This window comes from Mustela nivalis (assembly GCF_964662115.1).
Source record: "Mustela nivalis genome assembly, chromosome: 8".
Taxonomy (NCBI): Eukaryota; Metazoa; Chordata; class Mammalia; order Carnivora; family Mustelidae; genus Mustela; species Mustela nivalis.
The window spans coordinates 7,805,703-7,819,601 of NC_139027.1; the positions used below are offsets into that span (position 1 = coordinate 7,805,703).

The following is a 13,899-nucleotide window of genomic DNA, read 5'->3' on the forward strand; positions in this document are numbered from 1 at the left end:
GTGCACTGGAGGCCATGACGCCCCCTCCGGACCTGGCGCTGATGTCGAATATATAATATGGACATGCTGGTGCCAGGGAGGCAGTGACCCTTTGGAGAAAAGTGTAATTACAGGACTAGAAGGAGCAAGAGAGGTTGGGAGGTGATGGACACCTTACCATCTAGATGTGTGTGCGCGCAGCCTTCCTCCTGTGGGACCACTTCCTATGGGGTGGAAGAGGGGGGGTGTGTCCGTGTGTTGGGAGACATGTCCCATCGTATACGCTCCCACGACACCCTGTCTCACGGTCCTCCTCCACACATGGTGAAATAGAGCGTGAGGGCCACACTATAGCCACGTACCACGTGGGTGGTTTGGTGGACGGTGGGTACCATGGGCGATGAACCAGCCTCTGAGCCTTTTGGTTTGAAATGGAGGGTAGAGAGAGAGAAAGAGAGAGCGGTGAGTCTCTTTGGTTCAAATGGTCAGACTGAAGAGATCTGGGACCAGTTTAGCCATTTAAGGGTCCCTGTTGGTTTGATAGGTTCCATCTGTGACTGCTCCTTGTCCTGACAGGAAGCTGTATTCTGCGGGAGTTGACGTCTAACTCAGGTTTGTGAGGCCCGGAGGGGACTCAGGAGAGTGTGAGGGCTGTGGAAGAAGGTGCAGAAGGAAAACATGGCGGCTTCATGTAACACCGTTGTCTTGCTCTGGGGGAATTGATGCAGGAGAAGGCAGGGAGAGGTGAAATGGATATATTTTTTCATCCAGATGTTGTTTAGGATACTGTGAGAAGTTTGTAGACAAGGTGATGATTCTGGGCTGGTCACTCTGGCTGGACAGAGGGAAAACTTTGTTCAGGTCTCAAGAGGAGAAATAGGAAACATTATAGAGACAAGAACACAAGTTACAACCACTTAAAAACTGGCCTGAGAATTAAGCCATATGATATGTTGTTACAGAGCAAGCTTTAGCCAACAGGTGGATTTTGAACTATTCCTGGAAGATATTTAATGAAATCTCAACACAGAGGCTCCTGGCGTGTTAGGAAGTTTGAGTTTATTCTTGGCATTTGGAATTTGTGGCAAAATTAGCACGTGATACAGTTTCCCTGTTTTCGAAGCCAGTGCAGATTCATAAACCTTTAAAAATTGAGTATAATGGGTACGTATCTGAGATGGGCAGGACCCCCTTTGCAGCCGAGAGCCGACAGACGCAGTTTGGGAGTTGAGACCACAGGAGTGGGGAGCTCAGGGTGAGGTGGAGAGAGACAGATGGTTTTGAGAGGAGAACACACTTTTCCATTCTACTTTCTTCTCTCTTTTCTTCAGTTTTTCCTTTCTAAATGTCTCTTCTCATCTTTTCTTGGAACTGGGGGGCAGGTTGGGATAGGTTCCCCAAAAGGGGAGCGTCTTCCTCCTGGCTGTGTGTTCTGTGGACCCCTGGTGGCCAGAGAGGGGAATGTCATGAAACTTGTGTGCATTTTCTGGGCTGAACCATAGAATTCTGGACCAAAAAAATCTAACAAAGTTTCCCTTCCCAGTTTAATCATGGATTTGTGTTTTTCTTAAGTCCTTCAGGTTCTCGACCTTCAACACCTAAAAGCGATTCAGAATTGGTCAATAAGGCCACCGACAGGACGATGCAGAAGAGTAACCTAGAAATGCTCTGGCTTTGGGGAGAATTACCACAAGCAGCAAAGGTAAGCCCCCCCACCCCCATTTCTGCCAAATATCGAAGATGGTTTCCAAAAACATGAAACGCATGATCTTTTCTTTGAAGAAATTTCATTTCATATTCCAGTCTATTAAAAGCATCTCGAATATTTTACTATAACATTTTTTTTTTTTTTTAAATATTGTAAAGCTTCTAGAAGATGCTACAACTTCTTGTATCCCCAGTAGAGGGTTGTAATATGAATGAGTGAATGAGTAAACATGGAAAGCATTCCTATGGAGAATCCAGATGGGCAACTTTTTGGAGGGAATGTCTGTTGAGGTAGAGCTGTGGGTTCTTTCTTTTTCTGGGTTATATTTAGCTTTCATGGAAAACGCGGATTTCTCTGCCTGCGTGCTGTAGCGCCGACTGAACCAGCCATCTTTTCAAACTCATGGCATTTGTCACTGGAGAAGTGGCGTGGAAGTGCTAATGCATCACTTCTTCTGGCAAAAGGCTTCCAACCACAGACGTGCTGTAGCGTTTTCTTGTTGTGCGAGAAGCTGTGAGATCGGGTACAGGAACCGGCACTTTCCCTTTCCCTCCAACCCATAAATTGCATTCTTGTTTTTGACCGGACAAATCTTTTCCGTAACAGGACACTCCTTGGAGAAGTAGAATCAGAAATGTTCATTTCTCACTCAGGCGAACCACCCACTTGTTGACTTAGTTTTGGGGGTAAACTTTATTGAAATAGAGCCCGTGCACAGAGGAAAGCCCACATCGTAGGTGCACAGATTGGCACATGTTCACGCCGTGAATGTGTCCAGAGAGAAGCAGGGCTTACTCAGCCACTGGGAAGCCCCCACTTTTGCAGTTACTGCTCAGCCTGCCCCTCCAGAAGGACAAACTCCCTCCTGCCTTTCACAGCAGAGATTAGCTTGGCGACATTCATCGTGCTGTTGTGTGTAATTGTAATTCCCTTATTGTCGCTGTGCTACGAACTGCCCGTCCCGCGACTGTCCTGCCCGTCCCGTGCATGGACACTGAGGACTTGAGCCTCTCCTGTTTCTTGGCCTTTCCCGATCCCACGGCCTTCTCAAGGGCCGTTCATGTTTTATATGAAAGTTTGTTCGCTCTGGAACTGGCGTTCTGCTGTTTAGATTCTTTTGGCGGAAGGGAAATCACCAGGTGACGCCCGAGGTTTGACTGTCTCTGCCAAATGGGCAGACGGTTGTGCAGATGTTAATGGGTTCATGGTTTTTCTTCGGTTAACTCCTTTTTTCTCTTTGCCCACGTCCTGACCATTCTGTCTGTCTGTCTCTCTGCCCCTTTGACATAGTCATCTCCGCACAAGATGAAAGACTGCAGCCCATTAAACAGTAGAAAAATCTGTGATAAGATACACTTTCAGGCCATCCAGAGTGAGTCTTCAGATGCGTTTAGTGACCAGTCGCCAACCATAGCCAGGCCTCCCGGGCTGCCCATTCCGGAGCCGGGCAAGCCTCCCACGGAGATGCAGTTTGCGAATGAAGAAGACGTCGAGGCCTTGGGGGCGGCAGCCCCGCCTCTGCCTACGATCGAAGAACCTAAACCCCTCTCTGCCAGCGTAGCCCCGACAACAAGCAAGATGGATTCTCCGTCCAGGAAAAAAGGTGGGAAGGCTGGCGGGTCGCAGCAGATGGGGGGCTCTGCACGTTCCCAGTCCTTCCCTCCGAAGGCCTGAGGATGTCAACGGGGAAGCTGGACCGGGACAGCTTTCCGCTGAAGATGTCATCAGAATTTAGTTATACAGTCAGACCGAAGGAGCCCTTGGGGTGGTGTCACAAGCCCCTTCACTCTCTAGATCGGGGTGCTGGCATCCTGAGGGGTGAAGTCTTGGGGCTCCAGAGGAAGCCGATTGTTGAGCTAGTCCTGGTCTCCTCACCCCCTGCCCCTCAGTTTCTGTCAGCACCTTGCCCGGTTTTAATTTCTGCATGACACGGGTCACTGTTTGTGAGGGTCCCTTGTTTATACCTGTGTTTGCTGGGAGCTCCCGTACTAGAACGTGCGTGCTCTGTGGGGTCAAGAACCATTTGGCCTGCTTTGCCTGTTTCCTCTGTGCTCAGAATAGTCTTGCTCCGAACTGCTGGTTGAATACATGCCTGGTCGCCCGGCAGGAGGGATGACGTCAAGCCTGTCCTGTTGACCACGTGGTTAACCACGTGGTGCGCTTTTCTAGATTTCTATCAACCAGTGACGTCATTCTCTGGCAGAAGGAAACAGGAAGCCCACGGTCGTGGTGTGCAGTGACTGTGGATGCACCGTGTGGGCCCCCGGGCCTGGGACTGTGCATCCCAGGACGTGTTTAACGAAAGCCTTCCTCACTGAATGATGGTGGCAATGGCTTCCGTAGACCGAGTGCTCAGGACTCATCAGGCCCTTCACAGCTGGGGGCGTCGCTCAGCAGCGTTGCGTGACTCGGTCACGCACACTTCGGAGCAAACGTGCATTATGCTTCAGTGCTTTCTGGAGCTGCTCGGAAGTCCGTGGAGGACCAGGGCTCTGACCTGACCCCTTTGCTCTTCCAGACAAACGAAGCAGGCATCTGGGGGCTGACGGCGTCTACTTGGATGACCTCACAGATATGGACCCTGAAGTGGCTGCCCTGTATTTTCCCAAAAAGTAAAATTTCTTTTTATTCTTTGTATCATTTTCTGTGTTTGTCTGTGTGAATCTGGTTCCCCCCACCCTTACATGTGATTGGAAAGTGAGTAAGAAAAGGGAGGCTCCGATTCTCCTGTGAAAATCTACCAGTAAATAACGGACTTTCTCTGGAGTCCCGTGTGGATAGTTCTGTGTGGCTGGCTTCCCACCTCCTGAACAGGAATGAAGGCACGAGGCTGGCTCCTGTGGGGACACCGCGGTCGTGTTGTGAGGGGGCACGAGGCGGTGACCCGTCACCCAAATCAATGGCTAAAAGGGGGCAGGTGCACAGCCCTCTCTGTCCCGAGGAGAGATTCTCCCGTGGCCTCTGAGACCCCTGTTCCGTTTTGTGATGTGCAGGGAGGGCTGGCTCCTTGGACGGTGTAGCAGAGATCTGTGGCCTCTGAGGACAGTGTGCTTTCTCTGCCGTTCCTTTCACGTAGGCTCGGGAGGGGACACAGGGAGGACAATAGGCTAAAACAATTGTCTCTCCCCAAGTAGTTGGTTTCACTTGTCCGTCTTTGTCCCGGTCCTGAGATGACCTCCTTTGCGACTCCGCGGGCCAGCGCGATGTCACCTCTCCTCTTCCTCCTCCCAGCGGGGATCCTTCCGGGCTCGCTAAACACACCAGCGACAACGGAGCCCGGTCAGCCAACCAGTCCCCGCAGTCCGTGGGCAGCTCTGGCATCGACAGCGGCGTGGAGAGCACCTCGGACAGCCTGAGGGACCTGCCATCCATCGCCATCTCCCTGTGCGGGGGCCTCAGCGACAACCGGGAGATAACCAAAGGTACTGCCCGGAGCCTGGCCCTGGCGCCGGTCTTTGAGCCACGAGCGCCCTCTCGTGGCCAGCGGCCAGAACGTCTGGAAGCTCGGGCTTCTCTGTTGAAAGTGGCTTTTCACTTGGCTGGTTCCCCAGAGCACAGATGATTCGCTGTAGCTCACGGGCCTTATGCTTCTGTTGGTCACACACGGCTTCGGGGCCACTTGTCGCCGGGCGTGTTTGCTGAGCACCTGTGTATGTCTCCCTGCCTTGTGCCCGCCCTGCAGTGATGCCCTCTGGGAGCCTGCAGCCCAGGGGGAATGTCGGGGTCACGGAGTCACAGGGCACTGGAAGTGTGCAGAAAGGCTGTGCGGTCTTGGGGAGGGAGAGACGTCTGGACCTGAGCACATTCATAGGCTTGGCGTACGTGGTGAATTAATTCATGGTGTCCATCAGATTCAGAACTGTGGTTTCCCAGTGTCTCGTGACAGCTAGGTGGTGAGGTGGTCCTAAGACCCCCAGCGGATGCATCAGCTGTCACCAACTGACGAACCCTTCGAGTGGCATTAGAGGCCCTGAGTGTCGCTCTCTTGACCCTCTACCACTGCCTCCACTTACACTGTTCTCTCTTTTTCGTCAGCCCCCCTCCCCCCACCATGGTCTGTTTTTCTAGTGGGGAAGGGGTGAGGCAGTGCACTTCACCCCCTCACCACCCTCTTCCCTTCCTGCCCTGAGCTGCCATCCTAGACTCCTGTCTCTATCCCGGAGTCCCCGCAGGGCTCCGTGAAGTTCTCACACAAAGGCTGGGGCTCCTTGCTCTGGAACCTGAACTAGCTAATCCATCCCCCTGGAGCTGAACTGAAATACATAGTTCAATGTGCTCCAGCTGGTTTAGTCCCTCACAAGAAGTCTTTCGAAGACCTCCTCCCCTGTAATAGCCACATCACGTGCGCGGATCTCTAGCACCAGCCACTGTGGGGCCTTGAAGAGGTGCGAGGGGCTGGTGTCCCATGGCACCTGCTCTCCTGTACACTCGCACTGAGTGTCCTTCCAGGGGTCTGCTCAGATGAGGCCAGAAGCCCGTGAGCAGGAGCCCCTGAGGAGAGTACCTAGCGGCATGAATTCGGGTTCCAGAGGTACCTGTCGTGGCCAGGCTGGGTCAGCCTCTTGACCAACGGGTCTCTTCCTGCTGGACAGGTCTGGGATCTCCTGGGTCTTGGTTCTGTTCAGGGTCTATAGGACCCCCCGCCCCCTGGGGAACGAATGGGGACAGATTAGTGACAGAGAGGTGGTCAGAGCCCACATCAAGGCTCAAGCCAGGGCCAGCTGAGTGGGGGACGTCGAGTGGAGGCCAGAGCTCATCACAGAAGCTAGAATCAGGGCTGAGGCCTTCCTTCCTCCCAGAACGTGGTGGGGCTGGGTCAGCAGGTCAGGCCTCATGCTGTCTTCTGCTCTTCCTCCATGTGACAGTGACCAGTACCTCGCCCACTGACATCGAGCGAGTCCTTGCTTTAGGCTGGACATTGGCTTCCTAGCCTCACAGCCACCGAGGAAGCAGGCGTGGTTCTTGATCCGCTTGTTACAGATGAGGAAGCTGAGGCTTGAGGGAATTAAGTACTTGCTCCGCACAGGCTTACACGGGTAAAAGTGACTGAAACTGGGTGGCCTGGTTTCTGAGCCTCCTTACCAGTCACCTGCTTCTGGAGATGTGTGGGGAAACTGGATTTTCCACACGCCTGCTCCCCGCCTCGCTGCCGGGGCATACGCTTGCCCCACAGCCTCGGCCGCCCCCGCCCGCCCCCATTTCTGCACAGACGCTGCCCCCAAACTCAGGCCCCTTTATAAACGCATTTGAAGGATTGTCTACGCGGCTGGAATGTGTCGGCTCCGAGACGGCACTTGTGAACGAGCAAGGGAAACGTAAGCCTGTTTTTCTGAACAAGATATTCCTTCTGTTTTCTCCTTATTCCTGCGATCTCTTTCACAGACGCATTTCTGGAGCAAGCCGTGTCGTATCAACAGTTTGTGGACAACCCGGCTCTCATCGATGACCCCAATCTCGTGGTGAAGATCGGGAATAAGTAGGTTCCTCTTGGAAGTCATTTTGGCCGTCTCACAGTACGGTTCGCATTTCAGTTTTTCAAAAGCAAAGATCCAGACAATAGACCTTAGAAATACGTAAGGTGAAGTCTTTGTTAAAATTTATTATTACCTCTTCACTGTAGGCAAAGCACTGTGTTGTTCTATAGCTGGTAGGTTGGTATAAGTGTCAATCTTGTGGGTTTTAATACTCACCCGTACTGGATTTTTAAAAGATTTATTTGTTTATTTTAGAGAGAGAGCGAGAGCGAGAGAGCGAGCATGAGCAGAGGGGGGCAGAGGGAGGGGGGGAGACAAGCAGACTCGTGGCTGAGTGCAGAGCCCGAGGCGGGGCTCGAGCTCATGACCCTAGATCATGTGGAGCCAAAACCAAGAGTGTAGGGCGTGTAGCTGACTATGCCACCCTGGCGCCCCCGGACTAGGTTTTGTACCAGAAAGCATCTAGTCTCAGCCCTTGGCCTCTGAGCCTCAGGCCCACATCGTCCACGGGCGTTCGCAGCACAGACTGCTTAGCTACCCGTGAAAGCTTTGGTGTCTGAGGTCAGGGACTGTGCAGGTGTTTTTGTAGCAAACTTTTCTTCCCGAGAGGAAGTCAGGTGTTTAGGTCCTAACTTGGGGTACCTAGCTGCCATTTCCACGAAGTGTGGCAAGAAATGTCCTCGGCACGTCGGTGGCTGGATAGCCGGGGAGCTCGGGCTCACCTCCAGCTGGCCGCGGGCTCCCACCGCCTCCACTGGTCTCCGCTTGGCCCCCAAGAGTGGCTGCTGAGGCGTTGGCAGGGTGAGGGGCAAATGGGGAAGGCCGGCTGTTGGCCACAGTCTTGGGCTCATTAAGGACCCAGCTGGGGTTCCAGAGCTTTCCTAGACTGTGTCTGGTGACACTAGGAAGATTTTTCAGTCCGAGCCACGGTCTTTGACATCTGTTTCATTTTCCCACGTCAGATATTATAACTGGACGACAGCAGCGCCTTTGCTCCTGGCAATGCAGGCCTTCCAGAAACCTTTGCCAAAGGTGAGCTTGACCACGAGTTGGAAGAGGTGGCACTATCATGGGTAGACGACGCTGGGCGGCTGGAATTTAACTTCGACTTTAGAAGCAAAAGTTAATTACATGGTTTTCTTTGGATGTTCATGACCATCGAGGTCAGGAGTTTAGAAGCCACCCCGCTTGCACCCTGAATGTCCTTCCCCTTCCTGCTCATCAGGGCAAAACTTCCTGACTGGGGCAGCGCCGGATCGCATCCTGCCTCCTCCGGGTTCCTTTCCTGACACCTGCTGTGCTCAGGACCTCAACGCAATAGAAATACCCTTTAGCTTATAGGGGTTTAGCTCACAGAAGATGGGTGCATGGCTCCTTAGCTGAGGCTTTGTGGTACTCACTCTGAATCTTTTTACAAGCTGTCAGTAGGTCTTTGACTCTGTTTGTGGTGTTTTTAATGTAGAATTAGTTTTAAGTGTAGAATTTGTCCATCCTTTAAGGCTGTTGGATCTCGTATTATACTTAGAATGGCCCTACTTCCCCATTTCCGAAACTTATGAAAATATGCCAGCTTTTCCCCTAGTACTTTCTTTTTTCCCTTTTTTATGTAGGCTCCATGCCCAGTGTGGAGCCCAGTGTGGGCCTTGAACTCACAGCCCTGAGATCAAGACCTAAGTGGAGTTGAAGGGTCGGATGTTTAACCCCCTGAAAAACCCAGGCACCCCTCCCCAGCACTTTCTTAAATGTCTGATCTGTCTCGATTTTATTTTGTGAGTGAGTGAGCTATCAGGAGCTCAATCAGTTTGTTCCCAGCTGGTTATGAATCAGGAAGCTCTGTAGGAAACAGAATGACTATGAGTAGCTTGAATAACAGCCTTTTTCATCTGACGTCATAAGAATCTTTGAGGTTGGTAGCTTCAGGGTCAGCTTCTCCATGACTGTCTTGCCTTTCCCTTTATGATCTCAAGGTCACTGTCCCCAACTTCCTCCTCTCAAGCAGCCTTACCCCTATAGGAAGGGTAGGGACTGGCTTCTCACGTTTCATTGGCCGCAACTTGGTCACATGATCACCTCCAAGCCACTTGCTGGCAGAACAGTGGACGATCGGGAATGGGGTAGACCAAGCGAGGTCAGAACCTGTGGCGCCCGATTCTTGAACAGTTTCCAACGTGCTGGTGAGAAAGGAAGGGGATGATGTGCCCAGGGAGGCAAGTAACCGGGTCCAGCATAGCTTCCTCATTATCTCAGTACCTTTTGCTAGATAACGTCCCCGCCCCCCAATATGCAGTTAGAGCTACAGCGTGTATGATTATTTCTTTATGAATTTAGTCTCCTTTCTGGATGTTGTCTTCTGTCCATGTATATGTTTACTCATGTACCAAAATGCATTCTTTTAATTATGATAGCTTTTCAATTTTAATATGTAGTGAGGCTTGTACCAACTTGATAATATTCGTCTGTCTGAATTTTCTTGGCAGTTTTTGTTTTATAAATGAACTTTAGAATCGCTTTGTCTAGGTATGGAAATAATTCTGCTAGTTTTTTTTTTCTAATTGCGGTTTTGTTACATTTATGGATGAGTTTAGGAGGAATAGGGTAATACACACCTGTCTGCATTATCCTCTTTGCGAATAGTGTTCTCATGGTTTGCTTTTCCGTGAATTCAGTTTCTTTTGTATCAAGTAGAGACTTTTAAATGCTAAAAAGAAGCACACCGATGGGGGGAAATATGTGAATTTTTTTTTTTTTTAATCTCTCACTTTATCTGAATCCTGTTTGGTCGAAAGACATAAATTGCTTTTGTTACTAGAAGGAGACGGGGGGAGAGTGGGCGGGGAGTCCGCTCCTCGATCTGGGAAGCGAGGCGGGAGAGGAGATACTGTGTACTTGGTGTTGGAATTCTCGAGATAGAGGTTTTCTTCTTGGGCAGTGCTTAGAAAATTATTAATTAATATTTAATCTTCCTTCATTAAACTTTCATTTCTTTAGGGCGAGAGTATGAGTTTTCTTTTTAATACTTGAGGTTTTAACCCAAATTGCATCTACTAAGGTTCAGTTTGTCTCAATTTGGCATTTTCCATTTACTAAAGAGATCTTGTGCATTTTACTCTTTGTTTAAAATGTTTTACCCTATACTCTGTATTAATCATTTCATTTTTTAATTTTATAATCATCATACTGAGAGAGTAACAGTAGCTTAACCAGTAAATCACTTTAATTTGGAAACCTTTGGCCTTAACTAATCACTAATGATTGTCAATGCTTTTTTTTTTCTGTTGTTGTCGTGTTGTATTTTATTTGTTGTTTGTTTATTCCTTTAACATCTTCTTAAGTCTTCATGCTTAAGTTATCTTCATGTGATTTTGGACGCCATTAGGTTTTGCTTCTCGAAAATTTTTAGTCCACAAATAGTATGTTGTGTTTTCTCTAATTTTTTTTTTTTTTTTTTTAAATCTTACTTTAATTTGCATGTGTGTGTCTTTTGGTTTGGATGTGCTTAGTTATCTTTTTTTGGTTCCATTATTTATGTTACCATCCATTTAAAACAGGCCACTGTGGAATCTATCATGAGGGATAAGATGCCCAGAAAGGGAGGAAGATGGTGGTTTTCATGGAGGGGCAGAAGTACCACAATCAAAGAGGTAAGCATGGAAGACAAAAGGGCGTTTCTACTTGGCTCAGCCAATTTGGGCATTTGTGTAGTGAAGTGTGTTTTCATGCTTATACGTCAGAGAAGGAAACACAAACCATCATAGTGAGTGTTCATAAGCCGCTCTGCCACAAGGCAGGGGCAGCCCTCCCAGAATGCAGGGAAGGTACGGGGTGGGGGGGGGGGACGCGTGGCTTCACCTCCTGACCCTGTTACCTGGCTGGGAGCCCGAGGCCAGGTCGCCACTCCTCTGGAATTTCTTCGTCTGTCAAAAGAAGGGATTCAATCTGATAGTTGAATTTTCTTTTTTAAGTCAAGTGCCTTTTTGCTGCTTGTAAGTATAACTGTAATGAGGTAATTCTTGGAGCGGTAGACTAATTCTCATCAGTCCTTTCACTTAGATGGTGTCTCTAAATACGTGGGACTTTGCTGTCTGCATCCGTAGATGCCTGTGCTCTTTTCCAGACCCGTCAGCCTCTCCATCCGCTTCTTGAAGCCCTTTTCTTGCTTGACTTCCACGGCCCTGTGTCCTCCTGGTACTCTTGCTCCTGAGGCTGGCCTCACCCTGGCTCTGCCCCCACAAGCGGGGTTACTGAGGGTTGTCCTAGGGTCTTTTCTTCTGCTTGGACCGCCTGCCTTTCCCTAGGCAGCCCTACTCACACCCCTGTTTGACTTCCAAACCGGACATTCTTTTGTACTTCACATGCATTTCTCAAGTAGCCAACACTGGGGACGTCTCCATGCGAATCCTTCAAGATACCTGAAACTGGGTCATTTCCAAGAGTGAACTCATGGTTTTCTTGTGAATTCTTCCTTTGTTGGACCATAGTCAGAAGGACTATGTGGAAGGACGTCCACAGGCTAGACATTTCCTTTTTTTTCATTTCCTGAATTCAGTTCATCACCACATCCTATCAGTTTACCATCTTAAATATTTCTCAGTTGTACCCATCACTGTCCAGTACTACTCCCCCAAATGTCGGCTAGTACCGTCTGTCCCAGGATTGCTTTTCATGGTCAACTGTCTCTTCTTGCCCTCTCTTCTTCAGCCACTATGATGTAGTCACATTGGTCAACTAGGATACTGGGTCCAATTTATGTTATTCCTTAAAGCTTCTGGGTTCCCAGGGCACTCATAATTAAGACCAGTATCCTTAGCACGTTTCACCGTGTTTGTGTGTCCTAACCCCTGCCTCCCTCTTTAGCCCTTTTTGTCCATCTCCCCCTGCCCTCCCTGTTTTAGCGTCACTGGCTAAACATGCACTCTACCCCAGGACTTTTGCATATGCCTTTTCCTCTGCGGGGTGTTCCCAGGACCCCTTCACCACCCCCTTCACTTAATTAAGTAGCATCTCAAAAGGCTCTTTCTCAGCAGATTAGTCTGAGCTGCTGTTCTCTGTTCTCATAGTCCTGCCCGTGAACTTTGCCTTCATACATTTTTGTCAGTGTTTGTAATTGTACACACATTAGTGTGACTGATTAACATCTCTTTCTCCTCCACGTCCTAAACTCCTGGAAGATGGAGACCATGTCTGGCTCTGATCCCTGGATATCCCTGGTGCCCATACTGGATACAGAAGAGGGGTTTGGTGACTATTTGAGGGAATGCTGTTACTTTTGGAATAGAGTGTAAAGAAACCCCAAGGACAGCAATCAAGTTGGTTGTTATAATACAGAAATGCCAGTGACCTCACTGAATTTATTCCATGAGTTCCAAAGGAAAAAGTCTGTTGGAAGAGTTTTATCGAGATAAAATTGTTCTTTGACATTTTCTTAACGTTCATAAGTTTTGTTGATTATCCCATTATCTTCAAGAGATACAACAAGTTAACACAAACATATGATTTACTTTAGGTGTCTTAAAACATGAAGGGTCTTCTAGTTCCCTTACTAGAGAGTAGAATGTTCTAGAACTTAGGCAGAGGGCTATTTCCTATTTCAAAGGCCTGTGTATTGTAGAGTAGTCACATTGTCACCAGTCTGGATTAAGGGGATTACCAGCATGAAGGAACAGTTATGAAATTAAACATTTCTTAAAAAAACTGAAATACATTTATTTCAGATAGGTAGATATATTTGAACTCATCTATTAAAGAATTATTGATAGCGGTAGTTAGTAGATAGTAGGTAGTTAGTAGTTAGTAGGTAGGTAGTTTGTGCTTATCCTGGGTTAAGATAGTTATGCTGATACATTATTTATTTTGCTCATTTTCTATATTAACATTGAAAACATTAACCTACCTCCTGACCAAATGATCCCAAGTAATGGGATTTAACTGTACACGCTTTGTCCTTGGCTGATTCTGTCTGATGACTTCCCATGAAGTCTGTGGGGCCAGTGGGTGTCTTCTCCTCCCTGGCCTGCTGTGGTCCAGGCTCTGTGTGTAGGTGCAGGTGCAGCTTCTCTGTGGTCCTCCCAACAGCGTTAGGAGATGGATGTTATCACCCGCCTTTTACAGGTGAGGAGACAAGGCTCTGGAAGGTTCCAGGGCATGCCCAAGCTTCCCAAGTGGGAGAAGCAGAACTGAGCCCAGATCTCGTAGATTTCCAGAGCTCTTCCCAGTACAGTGAAGGAGCATTTTCTATTAAGAGTGTGTGGCGTTGAAAAAGAGAGAAGGCATCTACATTTTCCCAAGCAAAATATGGTGTGAAAATATTTTTGAGCATTTCTATCAGCAATTATAAGAAAATATTTTGAAAATATTCGGGTATCCAGGCAGCCCTCGATAAAGCATTTGCATAAGCTCCAGTGATTATGAAGTTTGGTTTGGTGCCACAAACACTTATGGAAAACAGACTCATTTCTGTCAAAAAAATTTTCTCAGCTTAATTGAACACTTCCAAGCAAAGGAGTAACTGGGACCTGCCGTGCCTGGGGCGTGTAACATTGGGGACGGCATTTGGGGCCATGCCCCAGGCGTTAGGAGAGCCCATCCTGAAACCCCAGCTGTGTCATGCAGGTCCCTCTCCTTGGTACCCTGTGACTCTCTCCTGTCTTCTTCTCCAGGAGAGCAAGCCGGAGCAGGGCTTGGCTGGGAAGAGCCACAGCACTGGGGAGCAGGCGTCGGCGCTCGGCATGGCCACCAGGT

General features: G+C 49.0%; 1 protein-coding gene across 8 annotated transcripts in view; it reads left to right on the top strand.

Moving 5' to 3' along the window:
* The window catches only part of LPIN1 (lipin 1), a 125,965-nt gene that overhangs the window by 85,110 nt on the left and 26,956 nt on the right, over positions 1–13,899 (top strand). For 5 of the 8 annotated variants that reach the window (XM_082745644.1, XM_082745646.1, XM_082745649.1 and 2 more), the window contains 9 exons: positions 1,552–1,681; positions 2,978–3,290; positions 4,206–4,299; positions 4,919–5,109; positions 7,070–7,163; positions 8,124–8,193; positions 10,494–10,571; positions 10,710–10,802; positions 13,818–13,897. In XM_082745644.1, coding sequence (XP_082601770.1) covers positions 1,552–1,681; positions 2,978–3,290; positions 4,206–4,299; positions 4,919–5,109; positions 7,070–7,163; positions 8,124–8,193; positions 10,494–10,571; positions 10,710–10,802; positions 13,818–13,897 — 1,143 coding nt within the window. The remainder of the gene's footprint in view (positions 1–1,551; positions 1,682–2,977; positions 3,291–4,205; positions 4,300–4,918; positions 5,110–7,069; positions 7,164–8,123; positions 8,194–10,493; positions 10,572–10,709; positions 10,803–13,817; positions 13,898–13,899) is intronic. The other 3 variants (XM_082745645.1, XM_082745648.1, XM_082745651.1) reach the window with 1 other exon arrangement.